Raw genomic sequence first — 18,128 nt, 5'->3', positions numbered from 1 at the left:
TTACGGATGAATATTGCAGAACACCAGGATAAGGCATGACTATTAAAGTGTACAAGCTGGAAACAAAACAAATTGGTATGTTGGGTATTTCAATGAAGACTATGAGTGACAACTGCAAACACATGGCATCTAACTCAAACTGAATGAAAACACCATTTCAACCAACAGTAGAGTAAAGAGCAAGTATTGAAATAAAGAAACATTGTTTCCATGAAAAAAGTGATGTAATATTTTTAATTTATTACAACTTGATACAGTTGCAAGTTTTGTGTCTGTGTTTACGACACTTCAGGTTGTATATTACATGTATTTATTCACTTGTCCATTCATTTTCTACTAAATACAATGTGTACATGTTCCCTTTTTCTTTTCTTTATTTTCATCCAGCAGCTACGATGCTTTGGTAACAAAGTGGTATGACAAACCAGATATTTGGACTAATGGGAATAAAGAGGAAAAAAGGGGATGAAACAGTACTTTTTGCCTGAGAAGTGTAGCCAGATAACTGAGACTGCAGTCATAATTAAAAGGGTTTCAAGGTTATACACTGTACCGGAAAACCCCTTACGACATGCTACTTATAGGACCACTGAAATTTCCTTATCTTGGGTATCTCGTTATATTGGCATCAAAACAAAAGAATATAAAAGGAATGGAACTTTCTAAATTACCTTGTCATATCAGTTACAGTCAACCAACCCAAAGTCGACATTGCACAAGCTAAAAAGTTGGCTGAGCGGAGAAAAAATTCTGTGCCAGGGATGGATATGTAAACATACACGTATGATGATTTTGTACAAGTCGAAATTCACAGTAAGTCTGTTGATTTTGCCCAGTCCCACTGGCTTTAACTTAGGCGAGGTTGACCGCAGTTCGCTATATCTGACCTCTTTATAACGAGAGTTCCACTGTACCCCAAAGGTAGCAAAGGTGTCTTCTTTCTGCCCCACCCCCATCTGATATACATATGTACCATGTACCAGTGTCATACCATGAACCTCCTGAACATTTGAACAGCATATCAGTGTGTTTACACACCTCTAACATACAAGTCAGCCACATTCACCATGAAATGTGACAGTTGTCAACTTATACTCTCGTTAGTAATCAGTCATATTTTTTTTTACCACAGCATATTAGAGCAAGACACAAGAAGAAACAATAGGCATATACTGGTAGAAAGCAAGCATACCAGAGCCGAAAAGAACACGGCAGGCTGTTTTGCTACCTATACCTCGGCTGGCATACATCTTCAAAAAAGGTGATGTTGATGTACCACTGGCCAAACAGCCATTTTTTCTCCTGCTTGAAATCTCAATAGACATTCTGTAGCAATATAGCCTACGTGTATTTCCATTTGATTTTTACCACGAAAAATGTCACATCAACTCACAGTGCCACGTCTGTTAATAAAGAGAGAGACACATATGTCTGTGTTTTGGATGAAAGAAGTGAAATAACATTCAATTTACTCTCAATTTGTCTGTTTCTTCAAATTGCAAGATAAAGACTTGCTGTTTGTGGATTACAATGACGATTAGGACCCCTAGGTATTGGCCTCAGATACAGATTAGGACTAGAGACAAGGATATACACGTAGACATTACAGGTGTAATGCCTGGAGCATCCGAAATGGTATTAAACCAATCATTGGAAATTAAACAAGTCAGGAATGTCCTTAAGGATCCTATTACAACCCAAGGGCAAACTCTCCCTTGAGAAGGTTCACAAAGCAACTCACATTGGGCTTTCTCTGCACATTCTCATCCAGTGTATCACTGACTTTGAAGTTTGACTTTGATATTTTGAAAACTTTTGGCTCCAATCAACTATCACAAGAATAATGACAAGCATATCCTTTCGGAGATGACCATGTAATTCTCAAGAATACATTCAATAGGAAAAATCATAAGCAAGCATCGGCCAAAGACATTGGCTCTGCGCTAAACATTAATTTCTCCAAAAAAATGTCCATTCATAAAATGGTGGTTCTTTGATGACAGTACTTCCCACGGACCTAGATCTCAGAGTGTGGTTGATGATAAGGCAAAATACTGCATGGGTCTAGACAAGTTTGGAATCATAGCTTCGAACCATCATTTGGGATGTGGAGAGATGCTTTACATACTCATCATTGAGTATGAATTGGATAAAGACTTAGGGATCACCCTTTTAAATTCCATTCCTTTTGTTGCATTGATAGGACACAAAACAAGTGTCAAACATGTTTTATAAACATATGGAACTTACCACATCACAGAATAACATTTTATCCTGTCTGTCAATGGAACATAAAAATACTACCTACTCATATATATACAGGTCACATACTAAAGCAATGTCTGAAAATGCTATTTGAAAACCACCGTGTCTAACATGGCGCCCAGACACTGGACAATATTTGAGGTCATCAAGACCTCCACTCTCTCCTCTAGATGGCGCTTTGGATCCAGCTTGCCGACGTTCTTCACGGCCAGCTGTTCTTGCGTCATTTTGTCCTCCTCTTCAACGGCCTGCAGAGTAGGAAAGGGGGAAAATTGCAGAAGAGGAGATCAACCATCCGATATCATGTCTGGGAGAATTCAGAATGGATCAGCTACTACTACATGTACTGTAACTACTTACAGCATAACTTGTCACTACAACTGGTATTAATACCTCCACTTCTTCTAAATTTGGTGATGGTAATGATGACCATCTTAATACTTGATAATAAGACGAGTAACAGCAATAACAATAAATAAATACAAAAATAATAACAACAGTAATAACCACAGTAACAACAGAAAAGGAAGTAGAATAAAGAAAAACAATAACAAAAACAAAGCATTGAGTAAAATTATATTTCACAGAGTAAATCTGATTTTTCAACAGTTTATCATCATATTTCTGGATCCAGGCACTTTTATACTTTTCATCTAACTCTGCATAATTGTCACGCATAACAGAAGCTCTTGCAGCACAGAAGAATACAAGCACAAGTAAATAGGTTCTGCACTTTATAAATTGATATCAGTACATTGCATTATACTGTCATGAAAAATGAATCAAATATTCACTAGAAGTGAATTACTTCAATAGTTTATTTGCTTCTTACATTTAAAACTATGGATGACAATAATTATTAGGGGCTTTTTTTATAGCACCGACAAAGCAATGGTAGCTGATAACTAGTTTAATTTCTGTATAGTGTTCATTGTGTATAGTGCAATCACACTCCTTGCGTGTATCATGAAAAGTATATGAATAAATTTTGGCATTCGACTAGCGAGTGGCGAGTACACTTTTGCTGGGGAGTAAAAGCATGAAGAGCCTATAACGGCATCCTGCCCTGCCTAAAAAATGTGGTTCTCTACATGACTGTCCCTGCTAAATGGATTGGACACATTTCTTCTTCTGCTTCTTCGCATGGCACAATTGTGCCTGGTTGATAGTGTTTGCCGACTGCTGCTAGTCACCTGGGACGAACCACAAAGGATCGGCATCATTCACCCATTTCCTGGTGTGGAACACTTCACCACGTTTATAGCACCTTGCTCTTTGCCAGGAAGTGAGTAAGATCTTTTATATGCACAAGTGGTGACTTATACACACACACTCCCCCATTTATAGTGTCCTACCAAAGGGACAGAGTGTTTTTGCCCCTTTCCAGAAGGGATGTTATAATTACACACAGCATCGTTGAGCTAGACTCATACAGTCTGTCTAACTGAAAGGCAGGTGTGCTATCTACTGAGCCACATCATCGGCAGCATCTGACTCGGTGTCACAACATTTGTTCCTACGACAATTGCTAGGGTCTTATTTTCTCCGAGGACTTGGGGTTAGGGTTAGGGTTGTCATAGGGTTTTAGGTTTAGTTTGATGTGAGAATTTGGATTAGGGTTAACCCATTGAGGACGGTTTGATTTATTTTCTCCGAGGACTTGGGGTTAGGGTTAGGGTTGTGATAGGATTTTAGGTTTAGTTTGATGTGAGAATTTGGATTAGGGTTAACCCATTGAGGACGGTTTGATTTTGCTACAACACAGATTTCCCAGACACCTGCCCGAGTATACTCGGGACTCATCCTCAACGGGTTAAGGTTATGTTTGTGGGTAGTTTGTATGTTTGGCTTAGCGTGCAGATATTTCATGGGAGCAATTTTCTCAGGAGCAAATGTCATGGCACCTCTGACTCACCTTGTTGTAGACTTTGGCCAGATTTAGCATCTCCTTCACCGTAGACTCGTTCAGCTTACAGTGCTCGTTGTAGTCATGTAATGTCAGTCCATCCATCCAGCTCTTTTTGTGCAGATTTAATAACATCTACACACCAGACACACAAAGAAATACAGCATGCAACTTGAAGTCAGTACAAATAATACCATGGAATATCCATTCTGCAGACCTTGTACCACTACAAATAGTGCTCAAATGTGCATCAGATCATTTCCGTAATGTGTTCAAATTCAAGGATGTTTCTTTTTACAGCCCTAAAGGGTGCTATTGAATTAGTTTATTCATCTGCTCCCACCAATTCAGTTTCTTAGGCAAGAATTCACTTTTCATTCATCAATTGTTCCTAGGTAAGGCAAGCCTCATGGGAGCTTTGTGGTTGTTAACGCAATCTTCTGTGAACATGTAGACAATGCATGTAAGAATTTGAATTATAAAGAAATAGCATATTGAGTAATGGTCAATTCTTTCAGCAGACAACTACTTATTAATAATTTTACTTGCCCAACAGTTAGAGGAATATTCCATGATTTCATCTTATGCAATACATAAATAATAGTGCCATGTATTGATTTGTGGAATTGATTGTGGTCCTTGAGAAGACAAACCAATACTCTGAAAAACCCAAAACATATTACACTGAACATGGATGGCGACATAAGAGGCTCATGTATTCCAGTAATGTTGCAATTATGATTCCATTACAAAACCACTTGCTTAACAAGTTCACCTGTGTAGAATCTATGTATGCTTTCTTCTTCTGTTTAGTTTTCATGAGCATTCAATCATGCCTTCTCCTGTGAAGCTGCTATGTCATCATCTTTGTTCTTTGTGACTTGAAATAGATTTTGAAAACATTCTTACTTTTATTCCAATCACTATAAAATTCTGTAACTCTGTACCCAGTAAAACCAATTTATAGAAGTTCAAGTGCTAAAGTATGAAAATCATCCAGACAGGATCCCTTAAAGGTAAGGGATACATCCTTACAGAACTCCCAAATTAAATGCAGCAAAACATTAAATATGAACCTCAGGGGACTTGTTTAGGCCACTGCTTAGAAATTTGGAAGTCAACAGTTATCTACAATTTGAATAATGCACAAAACTCAACTACTCAGTAGTTCTGTGTGTCAGCCACACTTAAGCCTTTTTGTTGCAGTCTTCTGTATTTTCATCTATAAACACAAATCTAAAAGTATAAGAGCTGATGTAATAACATATAGAGTGTGTGGCAAGAATGCATATAGAAATGTTTGTAAGTTTTGATGAACTTTATTCACAAAATATACATGATGGGCACACATGCAGTGCATGGGTCTGCAAAGGTAGCCTAGTAATGTACTGGAATTTTCGGTGAGCCCCGAAAAAAATTCAATTCAAAATCTAACGGTCAATAAAAATGTACTAAATGTTACCTTCCACTTTCAATACTTTATGGGAGTTTCTAAAATGATACTCTCTTCAACATACCAGTGTGTTTATACAACTCTTCATTTAAGGCATGCAAATGGGATTCCCTACCTTTAACTTTAGCTGTCCCAAGTAACAGTGGGTAAGTGGGCTTGTAGCACCCTGGCAGGAGGAGCATCACAGTTTAAAGCTAACATATTTCCTTCATTGATGTTGCATATAGTCAGCTGAGAACCAGAAAGTTCACAAATTGTAGGATTCACCAGCCTCCTTGTGAAAACTGATCATGTGCAGTAGAAACTATACTTTACTTAAAAGACGAGTCTCGGAATCTTCACAGTTAATGGGTAGTTGGCAAATGATCATGCCAGAGTTTTGATTTGGTTTGGTTTGGTTTGGTTTGGTTTGGTGTTTTGTTTTGTTTTGTTTTTGTTTTTTTGTTGTTGTTTTTTTTACTTTGTGTCCACTTTAATTCACATTATTCAGTCTAGCGTCAGTAAGTCTCCCAGTAAGAATCTTTTTCAAGACACTTTTCCACTGGACACAAGACCAAGTGTGACCAGAAACTTGATGAAAAAAAAAAAATGGTTTGATTTTGCCATTTCAGAGCAGCTGATTAAGCTGGAGACAATGAAATCTAGGCTATAGCATCTGAAGCATAACGTTGCTAGGGCGACAAGACCTCATATACAAAATGCCAAATGTTCAGGAGAGCATAAAAACATGGCAGCCAAAGCACAATATCAAATGGGACAGACTTTCATTTGACATGCCATGGTGGCTTCATTTTTGGGGTAAGACAGCTAGGATTTGGACAAGACATCACTTAACTGATTATCTGACGATTAATCAAAAAAAGTAATTTTCACCACAATTTTAGATACAAGGTCTAATCACCCCATCGACGATAAACATTTTAAATTGGCAATGCCTACCTTTTGTTCCAGCTCATTCTTCCTGTAGTTGATGGCTATAGAGTAGTAGTGCCTGTTGAGGCCATGGATGAGGGCCTGTATGGAAGGCTTCTGGAGATGGCCCAGGTTTGAGGTGGTCTGCCTGGGCTCCTGGCCTAGCACCATCATATTTGGGTTGATTAACCTAAAGGCATCAATGACAACCTGCATAGACACACACAGCAGTAAAATAATCATAATTCCCACGGCACTAACAGTGATGACCACTTCACATGTGTCTACTGCCACTTTAGTGTACAACACTGCTCTTGACATTGTAATCAGTTATTATGTAATTAACTTTTAAAGGAGAAGTCCGGACGATTTTGAATAAATTTCACCATAATCTGCATAAATCAAGGACCATAATGACTAAGTTTCATTGAAAAATACCCTCCCAACTCGTCACAATCGATTTTTTAGCATCACTAATTTTGAATCGTAACTGTTCAATTTCTGTACGCCGGCGAGAAAGATCACGTGACGGCGTGACGTATTAGAATCACATTGCTTTTTGTTTGGAGTGTCAGCTGGCTCAGGGAGCCCTGCTTGAGTAACGGCGACACGGGCCGAGCAAGCGGTAGCGTTCCACGTGGTTCCGGCCACGCAGCGGATACACGCGGCATGATCGAAAATGCCGATGTGTGAGCATTTGGGTGTTCTAATAAACCGGGCGATGGCCAGAAGAAGAGTTTTTTGCCATTCCAAACCCAGAAAATGAGCTGGAAAGGTGTGCAAGATGGCTCTCCAATATTTTAATTGACAAGTTTGTCGTCAAAACTTACAAATACTACTCGATGCAGCCTCGTCGTACTCCCCATCGGCAGCGTAACTGCAACCAGCAGCCCCATCCATACGCATAACGTAATGGGGCTGCGCACTGTAGCATTCAGGATCATGATAAGGTAGTATCGCGGATAAATATCAACTTAAAATCAAACAATTTCTTCAATTTGAAGACTTACCAGTGAAGTCGAAGTATTGACAACAGGCTTCGGGCAACGTTTGGTTCTGCCAATAGTCCCTTTCTGTTCGAATTAATGACTTAATGTGACTCGGTCGAGAGGAACCTGGGAGAGCTACACTGAATTGACGGCCAGCGCATAACCGGAGATGTGTGCGCACAGAGATGTCTCTGTGTGTGCGCCTGTGCTGGCCGTCAATAATTCAGTGTAGCTCTCCAAGGTTCCTCTCGACCGAGTCACATTAAGTCATCAATTTGAACAGAAAAAGACTATTGGCAGAACCAAACGTTGCCCAAAGCCTCTAGTCAATACTTTAACTTTACTGTTAAGTCTTCAAATTGAAGAAATATTTCGATTTTAAGTTGATATCTATCCGCAATGCTACCCGATCATGATCCTGAATGCTACAGTACGCAGTCCCATTACGCTATGTGTATGGGGCTGCTGGTCGCAGTTACCGGCGGTGGTACCATGATGAAGCTGGCGCTGGCGTTTCTTCCGCGGTTAAGTTATACTGTAGTAATTTACCACCGTCAGACATACTCAACAGTCTCGGACAACAAGAGAGGCAATAATTCTGAAATTGACAGACTGATTTCAGATTGTTTACACTCAGAAGTTGAAAAAAAAAACGATCGTGGATTGTGATAGCATTTGGCAGCAGCAGACGTACATGTATGCCTGATCACTCTGATGACAACAATAGCCAATGAATTGTAAATGATGGGGTGGACACTAATAAGTACGGCAATATTACAATATATATGATATTTCAATAAAATGAAAATGTTATAACATTGCAATTATTTTACATGAATCTTTGACGGATTTAATATAGATATATATCAAAGATCATTTGAATAAAGGAATACAGCATTTGGCAACAGCACTCCTAAAACAGTGTATGGACTCCTGCGGTAGCGCCAACTAGGCAGACCTCAGCAGGCATACAGATATCGCGCCGCAGTCAGCAGTGCAATGGGAGATCGATTCGTAGCTGGGCTGCGCTCGCGGTGCTCCACTGAGGAAAGTGAGTTTGTGACGTCATGCGCAATGCATACTGGGACAGATAGTACGAAGGGCTGCTCGCGACAGATTCGAAAATGAAGAATTATCTTATTTTTCAAAAAAATCATAGTAAATGTATCTGACGGTCTTTTCTCGTCGGGAAAAGGGTAATAGGTTCATGAAATATTGTTCTTTACACGGGAAACGGCTGATAATCGTCCAGACTTCCCCTTTAAGTATTCAACAAATGCACACCCTATACACTGCCACTGCAGTGCTGGACATCACAAAAGATATAATGTAGCCCTCCCATTTGCCATATGAGAACTTAGGCAGGGGGCCCTATACTTTTTGTTAAAGACTAATGTTCATTCGTATTACTTGCCCAGCAGTGATTCTTGGAGTGACTGAATAAAAAAAAAAAGTATCTTATATTCCATTGAATCAAGACATCAACTACTGGAACATGCAGCATGCAAAATTATTTGTGTCCTTCTTGGAGTGCAACCCAAGAAGCACACAAAGCAGTGATTCTTGGAGTGACTGAATTAAAAAAAAAAAAAGTATCTTATATTCAGTTGAATCAAGACATCAACTACTGGAACATGCAGCACGCAAAATTATTTGTGTGCTTTTAATTTTCGCACAAGTTTCTGGTTGCACCAAATGCGTGGAAAACTTCAAAATCGCAAAAATTTCCACTTTTACAGTATACAAATTTAACACACTCTCTTCACTAACTATATGCTCCTTTGTTAAGAGCAGCAGCAACACATGGGCGGTGGAACGTTACGGGGGGGGGGGGGGGGGGGGGGTCAGCGATACCCCATCATTTAGACGGGAAGAATGTGAGGGCAGAACCTTTGTAAATCCATGGGGGTTATGAACTTCTTCTGCATTTTCCTCCTTTTTTTTTTTTTTTGACAAGACAACAGGATGGGGAGCTGCAGCCCTAATGGCACCCTGTTTCCATGAACAGACATGCATGAAGGTACTCGATGTTTGATGTCAAGGAACAGTCACATATATTAATCTTACCTTTCCCTTGACACTCTGGATGGGGTCTACCACCACGGCCACTGCTCTGTCTGAAAGCGCCTCAAAGCTCTGCTGGGTGTTGATGTCCACGCCCGACAACCAGCAGCCGAAGCCGGGATGGGAGTGGTACCACCCGACAACCATCTCGGGTCTCCCTGTCTGTTTCAACATGTCTAACATCTTTGCTTGAAAGACTGGGTCAACAGCCTCTACACTCACACCCTGGAGGAAAGATTATATCAAAGAATATTTTCCAAGAAAGCATAAGTATACATTGTAGATTCAATCAAGACATTTGAGACAACCAAAACACACAAAGATATACCAGTTCATTACTAGATATCATTGTGATGTGAGGGTTTATGGTCATGCTACTGCTGTAAACGTGGATATTTTCGTGCCACTAATTTTTCACGCTCGGCAGGGTAAGAAGAGTTTCGCGTGTTTTTAATTCCGCAGAATCAAGTCATCAACTGCTTGAACATATGGCAAACAAAAACATTTGCGTGCTTTTATTATCGCATTAGTTTCAAAACCACGAAAATTTCCACTTTTATAGTATCAGGAAATGCAATAAATTCATTTGAACCTTTTAAACATCAGCATTGTCAAAGAGAAGTGGAAAACACTCCCATACAGTGTCCCATGCATCATAATATCACAACTTTGAAAAAACATTTAAAAAATCCAAAAATATAAGCACGCTGGCACATACAGCATACATGCTTTCCATCTCAAATTGGCATAGGGTTATCCACAATCAACATTCACAGAAAGCCTAAGTTCAAGAACTAGATTACTATTTTCATTTGTCAGTATATCTTCTTTCATTGCTTTTTGAGTACATGTACAATTTATGTCACATATTGCTTATTGCTTTTCTCCAGTAATTTCTACTTACCCCCTCCCTCACTGTTTTGCTGTTCGTTTGTTTTTGTGAGTGTATGTCAAGAGAATACAGTATCTTCATAGGTCTGTTAAAGTGATCATGTTTACATACATACATAAACATCTTCCTCCATAAAATCTATTTCAGTAAATCTTTGCCCAAACAGCCTTCTGAACAACATTTAGCATTGGACAAGCAAATGTAAAAAAATAAAATAAAATAAAAAACAAATCAAACAGTGACAAATCGACTGATTTATAATGAAGTCCACTCAATCAGAATATGTAGTCTCAATAATAGATTTTTTTTTTAAAGACACTGCTCACAGTTGTCTGTAAACAGTAATGAGCACATCAGTAGAAATAATTAAGAAGCAGAAATAAGAGCAGCGTGTGTCCCCTACGAACTCACCGTTCCTGACTGTGGCATGGCAAACACGTCAATAACTCTGACTGTGTAGTCGTCCACAAACTCTCCAAGCATCAGACCCATGACCTCCATGGGCACACCGGCTCGCCCATGCTTTAACATCTGAATGAAAAACGCATTAACAGTGTTGCTTTATAATCTTTCCAATGTGATAAATCTGACCTGCATTATGCTATGTATGCTAATGATGTAAGAGATTTGGAGTAAACTGAATCCATTCATTATATAAAATGATTGCAGTTAACAATAGGCGCAGTCAGACTGGCAAAAGATCGAGAAGTTTAAGATCGCGAAGCTTGGGCCATTGGTATGCGCGCAAGAAAGAGTGTGCTGTCCGATGGCTAGTGATTGTGACGTAACAATGCACATTTGTAAATGACAATGACCTCATGCTTCGGAGACACCGTCCGCAAACAGATCAAGAAGTTTTGCAGGAAGTTTCGCGGGAAGTTTGCGGTCACCCTGGCAAAACTTTGAGATCTTAAAGATCGCGATCTTAAACTTCTTGATCTTTTGCCAGTCTGACCACGCCGAATGATCACTATTATTTTGCTACTAGTAGTACAGGAAACAGAAATCTGGAAGTGACCAGTCATTCATAGTTTTTTCCAAGAAGTAAATAAAATACACCTTTTCAGAACACTAGTAGGCATATATGTTCATATGGTGATAGTGATAGCATAATTTTCAAAACTTCTGTAGGCTTGAGTGTTTCTTCATACATTCAAATATACTAAACAGAACAGTTGGTACAGTAGAGGTGTTTTAAATCAAGCCATCAAAATGCTAAATGATCATAAAAATAAATATATTAATTTCTCTACTTTTGGTCAAAAGGAGGTGAACATTTACAAGCATGACTGACACTATACATTATGTAAACCGGAGTATTATAATATGATGGTTTTGAGATTTTGTATATAGAACTTTGGTATACAAAGAATGATCAAGACAGCATACGTAGTCTTACATGTAACTCATCAAGTACATCCAAGTAACTACAATGACATGTGTGTATGGGTATTGCAAAAATTTCCACTTTCACAGTTTATTTTTGATCAGTAGCATGGTGACATTGAGCACTGAAGCTTAGAAACCTACCTTGAGGAGTGCCAGAGAGGAGATGTAGACCTGTTCTGCTGTGTCCACCACTGGACCGTCGCTGGGTGTGCTCCCCTGACCCAAACCTGGCATACCGCCCCCTAGCCTCAGCAACCTGTCCATGGTGTCTCACTTCTATGAGGTCTTGGCTTCCTCTGTTTTTCTCCACCTGCATTGATAAAACATACAATTTGTATACACTGAAGTGCATCACATACGTACATAATATGTACTGTATGAGCTGAAATTTTCGCGGTGGTTTTATTTTCGCGAATTTCGCGAATCGCCTTTGAATAGCGAAAATACCAACACGCGAAAATAACAACGTGCAAATAAGTAAGTTCAGTTAGACCCTCGCACCCGCGTAATTAACAACACGCGAAAATGTCCTCGAAGTACCAATTCGCGAAAATATCTGTACGCGAAAATTTCAGCTCGTACAGTATACTAACTGCGGGTGCATAATTCATAGGAATACATAGGGTCTGACACCACCCCCCCCATCAGAAAAATGCAGGTTTAAGTCTCCTTTTTTTTTTCTTTTTTTTTTCTTTTTGGTCAGCCGATTAATCCTGGAGGTGCCACCAGAAATTTTTTTGTCTTTTTTTTTTTTTTTGGGGGGGGGGGGGGGGGAGTTGCTTGTCAGCTGATTAAACCTGGAAGTGGCACAGCACTACCCTTTGGGATTCTGTAAGTCCAGTTCTGTCAGGTTGAGGTGATTCGGTGACAAATCTCATAATTTACGTTGTTTTTGTTTTTTTCATTATTGTGCCTACCAGCGTATCTATTCTCAGTAGGCCCTACTTTTGTAACGTTACAGCTTTTTCATTTTTTTCATCTTTTTTTTTTTATATTTGTAAAATTTTACAGCTCCAAGAAGGCCGAGTCAGGCGCGGTGGAGCACCCCAATTTGCATCTCATTATCGCCCCGTTCTATTTGAATTTCCAACGGGCATCCACGGCTGCCCGAAACTGTGTGCATGAAAAAGTCAAATCTTTACCTTCTTCTTGTGCCGCTATGCGTGCCGCTAGTAAACTCAAACTTCCCACACTATCTAAGTTTTTAAAAACCTTCCTTTTGATGAAAAAATTGTGAAATTTGCTGCACTAGAACTTGAGATATTAAAGCGTTTTGAAAATCACCTCTCGCAAAACATGCTCTCTGTTTTTTTCCGACTGGACTATGGCCGGGCTCCAATGTGTCCGAAATTGGCAACATAAGTTCACTCAGGCCTCAATCCATATATGGTGAAAGTTTTCGCTTGGTTCCACCTGTACTTTTTGAGAAATCAACTTGTTTCTACAGGGTTTGGAATAGAAAATTATAGTCAGCCAAACAATTGAAAATGACGTCATTTCTTTTCCCGTAATAATGGGCATGCGTGGTACGTGAGATGATAGTTGGTTTGCATGTGACGCAGTCAATTTTGCTGAGTGTCGCACGGCGGTACGGTGACTGCTGAGCTGCTGCCGCGCACGCTGCATGCAGCAATGCGTTGTGTGTGCTGTGGCTGTGACATGCAACGCTATACAGTGACGCGATTATATATACATGGGACCGACCTGTACGCTTTGCGTTCGTGTCATTTTTGACATCACCTTCTGTTTTTTTCCGACACAACCATGGCCGGGAATATTACGGTATGAAATTTAAAATGCAAGCAGATAAATAAATTTAGGTGTACTTTGTTCGAATGGCGCTTTGGTTCCGCAATCACACTTCGTGAATGTTAGGATGATTTTCGAGGCATATTTTTGGTGATTTTGCTCGCCAGGTTTTCGCTAAAATTTCACATTTTATCATTGTCAAATCCTTTAATATGTTATATGTGCATATTCGGACATGTTTTCAAATTCAAACTAACTCAATTTTAATCCGAAAATAGGTTTCCTTAAATTGTTATTAGCTTGAGAAGTTGTTTACTTTTTCTCAACTACGCGAGTACATGTTGTTTACTTTATGCAAATGAGGCTCGGCTGCCGATGGATTTCTGCGAGATAATTGGGGTGCTCCACCGCGCCTGGAGTGAGGCAAAACAAAACAATTAGAAAGTGGTTCGCAACAAGATGGCATAAAGCCAGAAGGTTACATTGCATCCAGTAATTACTTCTGGGGGGTGTTTCACAGAGTCGAATATAATCTAAGATTGACTAATAATTATGGTATGCCACTGGTTTCCCTGTTCAATTTCTTTAGCCCAACCACCATCCACTTCAAATTATCATTAATGTTTACAGAATAATACCATTGTTAGAGTAGAAGCTCATTTGTATTGGAAATTCAACTGAAATTGGTGTTATACGTCTGATCTCAATACACGATATTTACCTCTGGAATCTACAGCTGAAAATTCCGGAAGTAAATATTTTGTATTGAGATCAAAAGTTTAACACCAATTCAATTCTATAATATTCTATCTTGTATTATCAATGGCTACATGAAAACACTCTCCAAAATCTTCATTTTCATTTGGAAGTTGAGCAACATTGAAGACACATACAGCATAGAAGAAGTGTTCTACTATAATTTTTAGTCAATCTTAAAATTTAAGTTTGACTTGAATTCTTTGTGAAACACCCCCATGCCTAGCCCGACCAGACGCTGTGCTTCGCATAGCATCTGACAGTTGAAGCCTTGCATCAAAGTGGGGAACCACAACACAACTACAAAACTTATATCAATTTATACATTACTTATAGACATTTGTACGTTACTCAAATAAAGTGCATGCTTATATTACAGAAGATACACAAGTCCAAGAGAACCTTCATGATAATCCATTGACAAAAAAAAAGGCACTTTCTAGCGCAATCCCCGACCATCGGGTTCATCGTTGCAGAATTTAAAATGGCGCATTGACCACTCAGTAAATTATGCGTGCGCGTGCGTGGCTGGAAGTGCAGCGATCTATTGCGTCCGTGCGCTCTTTGGTAGCAGCACGCTCGACAGCGTGACCTTTAAAAAGTGCATTCAGATTGCGTGAACTCCCGATATTCAAAATGGCCTGGCATGAAAGACGATGTACCGTTTGCACATGCTGCATACAATCATCATTTTCAGTAAGTTGTAAAATGTGTACATGTCAATATTGATAGCATAGATATGAAGTCTCATTAATGAAGATTTACATTAGATGAGTTTGAGGTGACAAAAAATTATCTAAGTATCAAAACTCAAAGCGATTGCAATGCGATCGCTGAGCGCTCTTTGTGTTGTGGGTCACGACAGTACAGCCCTGTCGCTATAGCTATTTACAGTATACCAGTACAGCGACTGGGCTGTGTATAGTTACCCCATGCCATGAATGATATCAGATTAGCAATGGCAGTGAATGATGTTGTTTTGTTTGTTTTTTTTGTGTTTTTTTGGTTTTTTTTTTTGTTTTTTTTTGTATTTGAGGCGCGTCATTCAGATATGAATATTTGCGCCATGTTTGGCATGATACATACCACAATATAGCCTGGGTGCAAGCAGCTGGGAGGTGGGAAGAGACTCTTCCCACCTCCCTGGTGCAAGTGGCAACACACACATTGTGCTTACTAGTAGAAATCTATTCAATTCACCGAGGGTCAGAAAGCTACCATATAGGACATGGTCTATAGTAGCCCTAGTCCCACATGTAATTATTTCTGTGAGAGTTGTCCCTGCAACGTCTCTTCAGTCATCAACCAAGCAGTAATAGTTTGCAAATGGGACATTTCATCAAATAAAACATATTTACCGAGTCTTACATTAGGATAATACGGTTCTTGATGCTGTTAACTAGTCAAGGCAGAAGACAAAAAGATCAACCATATTGCAAATGATTCCTTAAATTTCGACTGATTTCATTCATCATTTTTTTTTTTTAATCTCGTCGTATTTTTACACTACATTCACAGCCCTGGCCTCGTTAGCATTCCACAGACACACACAGCACAGGCGCATTCGACTCGTAAATTACTCGAACTCCTGATTCTCCAAAGTCAAACACGCTGCCAGTGAAGAGAACCATTAAATAGCGGTATGACAATATGAACCGAGCAAACATGAAATAATATCACAACACATCAAGGAAAACAGCATTAGAAGTAACTTACTTTTTAGTGCCCGTATAGTATAAAGCCTGCACAACACAGCGTGTGAACGAACCTGTGTGCAGACAATTAACGCATACATAATGTACACGAACCAAATGATACAGCACAATCGCAGTGTGGCCTTGTGCTGCATCTAGCCTACTTTCCAGGTAATTGTTTACTTTTGTTGTTTAAAAATCTGCTTGCACAAATAAACAGACTAAATACGTAGAATAAATTGCAGTTCTACATAAATTATTCATTATTTGAAATATGGAAAATTCTTCTATATATGTTTTTTGAAATCACTTTTTTTTTCTTTTCTAAAAGTAGAATATAAGAAAACCTGGATTTAAAGGCAAAGTCATCATAAATGGATAAGACGTTGAGGGTAGCAAACACCTTTGTACTCCACTCTCACGAGGACGCCGAAGATTTTAGTGTCTTTCGTTTGCTAATAGTACACCCAAGTCTTCGAATTTGTGTTGTTGTTGGTTCGTCTGTTGTTGTTTGTTGCTTTTTTTTTAAATGATCAAACTCCACTTGGAGGTCCTAGAAGAATGATGGTATCACCGTAAAAAAAAAAAAAAAAAAAAAGACGCAAACAAACAAACGTGTTAGCTGAATCTACGCCGAAAATTGGAACCGAAATAATTATCTGGGAGTGATTTTGAAAGAAAGTAGTTTGTCCAGCCTCCGAATGAAGTGCATTTTGCTAAAGGATTAGCCCTCATAAACCACACCCAATAAATTCTTAACAGACTAATGTCACCTGGCATATTTTTGTTATATTTTCTAGATTTATAACTCTGGTAAGAGTTTTTTTTTTTTTTTTTTTGGGGGGGGGGGTTGTAAGGAGGTATACATTGTACTTTCACTTTGAAGGTAAAATAGCTATGGAAGTGAGATGTAAATAATTCATTCAATATTTATCAAGCACCTACTTTAATTCCAAAATATGAATTTGTATAATGATTGTATAGAGTTAACTTCAACCATTATAGTCGATTCTTTTTTTCCATTCATACAAAGATCAACCAACACACAGACAAGGTAAATAACTTTTTATTGAATGAACTTCCCGGAGCCTCGAAAGAAAAATGACAACAAAAGTAGAAAATGTTTTATCAATGAAAAACCAAAACCAAAACAAGAAACATCGCATGAAACTATAGTACGCTTCAGAGCTGAGACACAATTTCAAATTTGGTCCTTTTAAACATTGTCAATGAGTCCTGCTGGGTATGTAGTACAACAATTTCAGAAATTTTGTTTCAGAACAAAAATGTGTTTTAATCCCTATATGTCCCTGTCTTTGTTTTTTGTTTTTTAATATTTCCTGACAACGCTATCCGTCACTGTCAACTTTGAACCCAGTATGTCAAGGCTGCCATTGTTTACCTGTCATACTGATCACAGACAAAATCCTGGTCATTTTCAGTCTTCTCCTCATTAATGAAATCCCTTCACTCACATTATCTCTGTATATGACATACAGAATTTTGTTTAAAACACATAACCGGCAAGGGGTCATCCAAAAAGAAGAAAAGGTGATTCAATGGGTTATGAAGCATCTATGCCAGTGCATAAATCAACTATTGTTTGGCATAATTATTAAAAATCCCCCGCCCCTCCCCCAGTTATGGCTTGAAATAGCCTAACCTTAAAAAACAAACAAACAAACAAACAAACAAAACAAAACAATCTCACCCTAACCGAACAGGTCTATTGATTAGGACCTAACATTTGTTTTTCTTTATGCTAAAATACCTTGAAGAAAATCACTCTGATATCCTTTATAGTTTGAAAAGTTTGGGCCATTCAGAAGAGCTAGAATTTGTGAGCCTAATACAGTCTCTCCGCCCACTTCATAATAATCATCATCAGACAAGGTTAGTTCTCCAATGTTTCTCTCAGGATGATTTTCGAGCATAAGGTTATGTAACTCGGGAACATCACATCCCCTTGGTGTGCCCCTCAACCAATCTAAAACCATTCCAAGTCTTTCTTCTCTAACTTCTTTGCAGTTTTTACACGCACCGGATCCTTGATCTTCGC

At 38.9% G+C, this 18,128-nt stretch overlaps 1 protein-coding gene across 1 annotated transcript; it reads right to left on the bottom strand.

Moving 5' to 3' along the window:
- Positions 1–123: 123 nt before the first annotated feature.
- LOC140239454 (26S proteasome non-ATPase regulatory subunit 14) lies at positions 124–16,147 on the bottom strand. The gene is made up of 7 exons (XM_072319290.1): positions 16,092–16,147; positions 12,012–12,180; positions 10,893–11,012; positions 9,593–9,814; positions 6,564–6,746; positions 4,181–4,306; positions 124–2,513 (listed from the first exon to the last, which is right to left on the bottom strand). The coding sequence occupies exons 2-7, from the start codon at positions 12,132–12,134 to the stop codon at positions 2,352–2,354; spliced, it is 936 nt and encodes a 311-aa protein (XP_072175391.1). The 5' UTR covers positions 12,135–12,180; positions 16,092–16,147; the 3' UTR covers positions 124–2,351.
- Between the last annotated feature and the right edge of the window lie 1,981 nt (positions 16,148–18,128).

The sequence above is a fragment of the Diadema setosum genome, chromosome 16 (genome assembly GCF_964275005.1).
Source record: "Diadema setosum chromosome 16, eeDiaSeto1, whole genome shotgun sequence".
Lineage (NCBI taxonomy): Eukaryota > Metazoa > Echinodermata > Echinoidea > Diadematoida > Diadematidae > Diadema > Diadema setosum.
Note: the sequence above shows the minus strand (reverse complement) of the source record. Positions and strands in the feature narration are given on the sequence as shown.

Excerpts from the sequence above, each read along its gene's own strand:
- LOC140239454 (XM_072319290.1), bottom strand. The coding sequence starts at position 12,134 with ATGGACAGGTTGCTGAGGCTAGGGGGCGGTATGCCAGGTTTGGGTCAG. Across the intron at positions 6,747-9,592 it reads TCCAGAGTGTCAAGGGAAAG|GTTGTCATTGATGCCTTTAG; the intron begins GTAAGATTAATA and ends GTGTCTATGCAG. Across the intron at positions 4,307-6,563 it reads AGAATGAGCTGGAACAAAAG|ATGTTATTAAATCTGCACAA; the intron begins GTAGGCATTGCC and ends TCTGGTGTGTAG.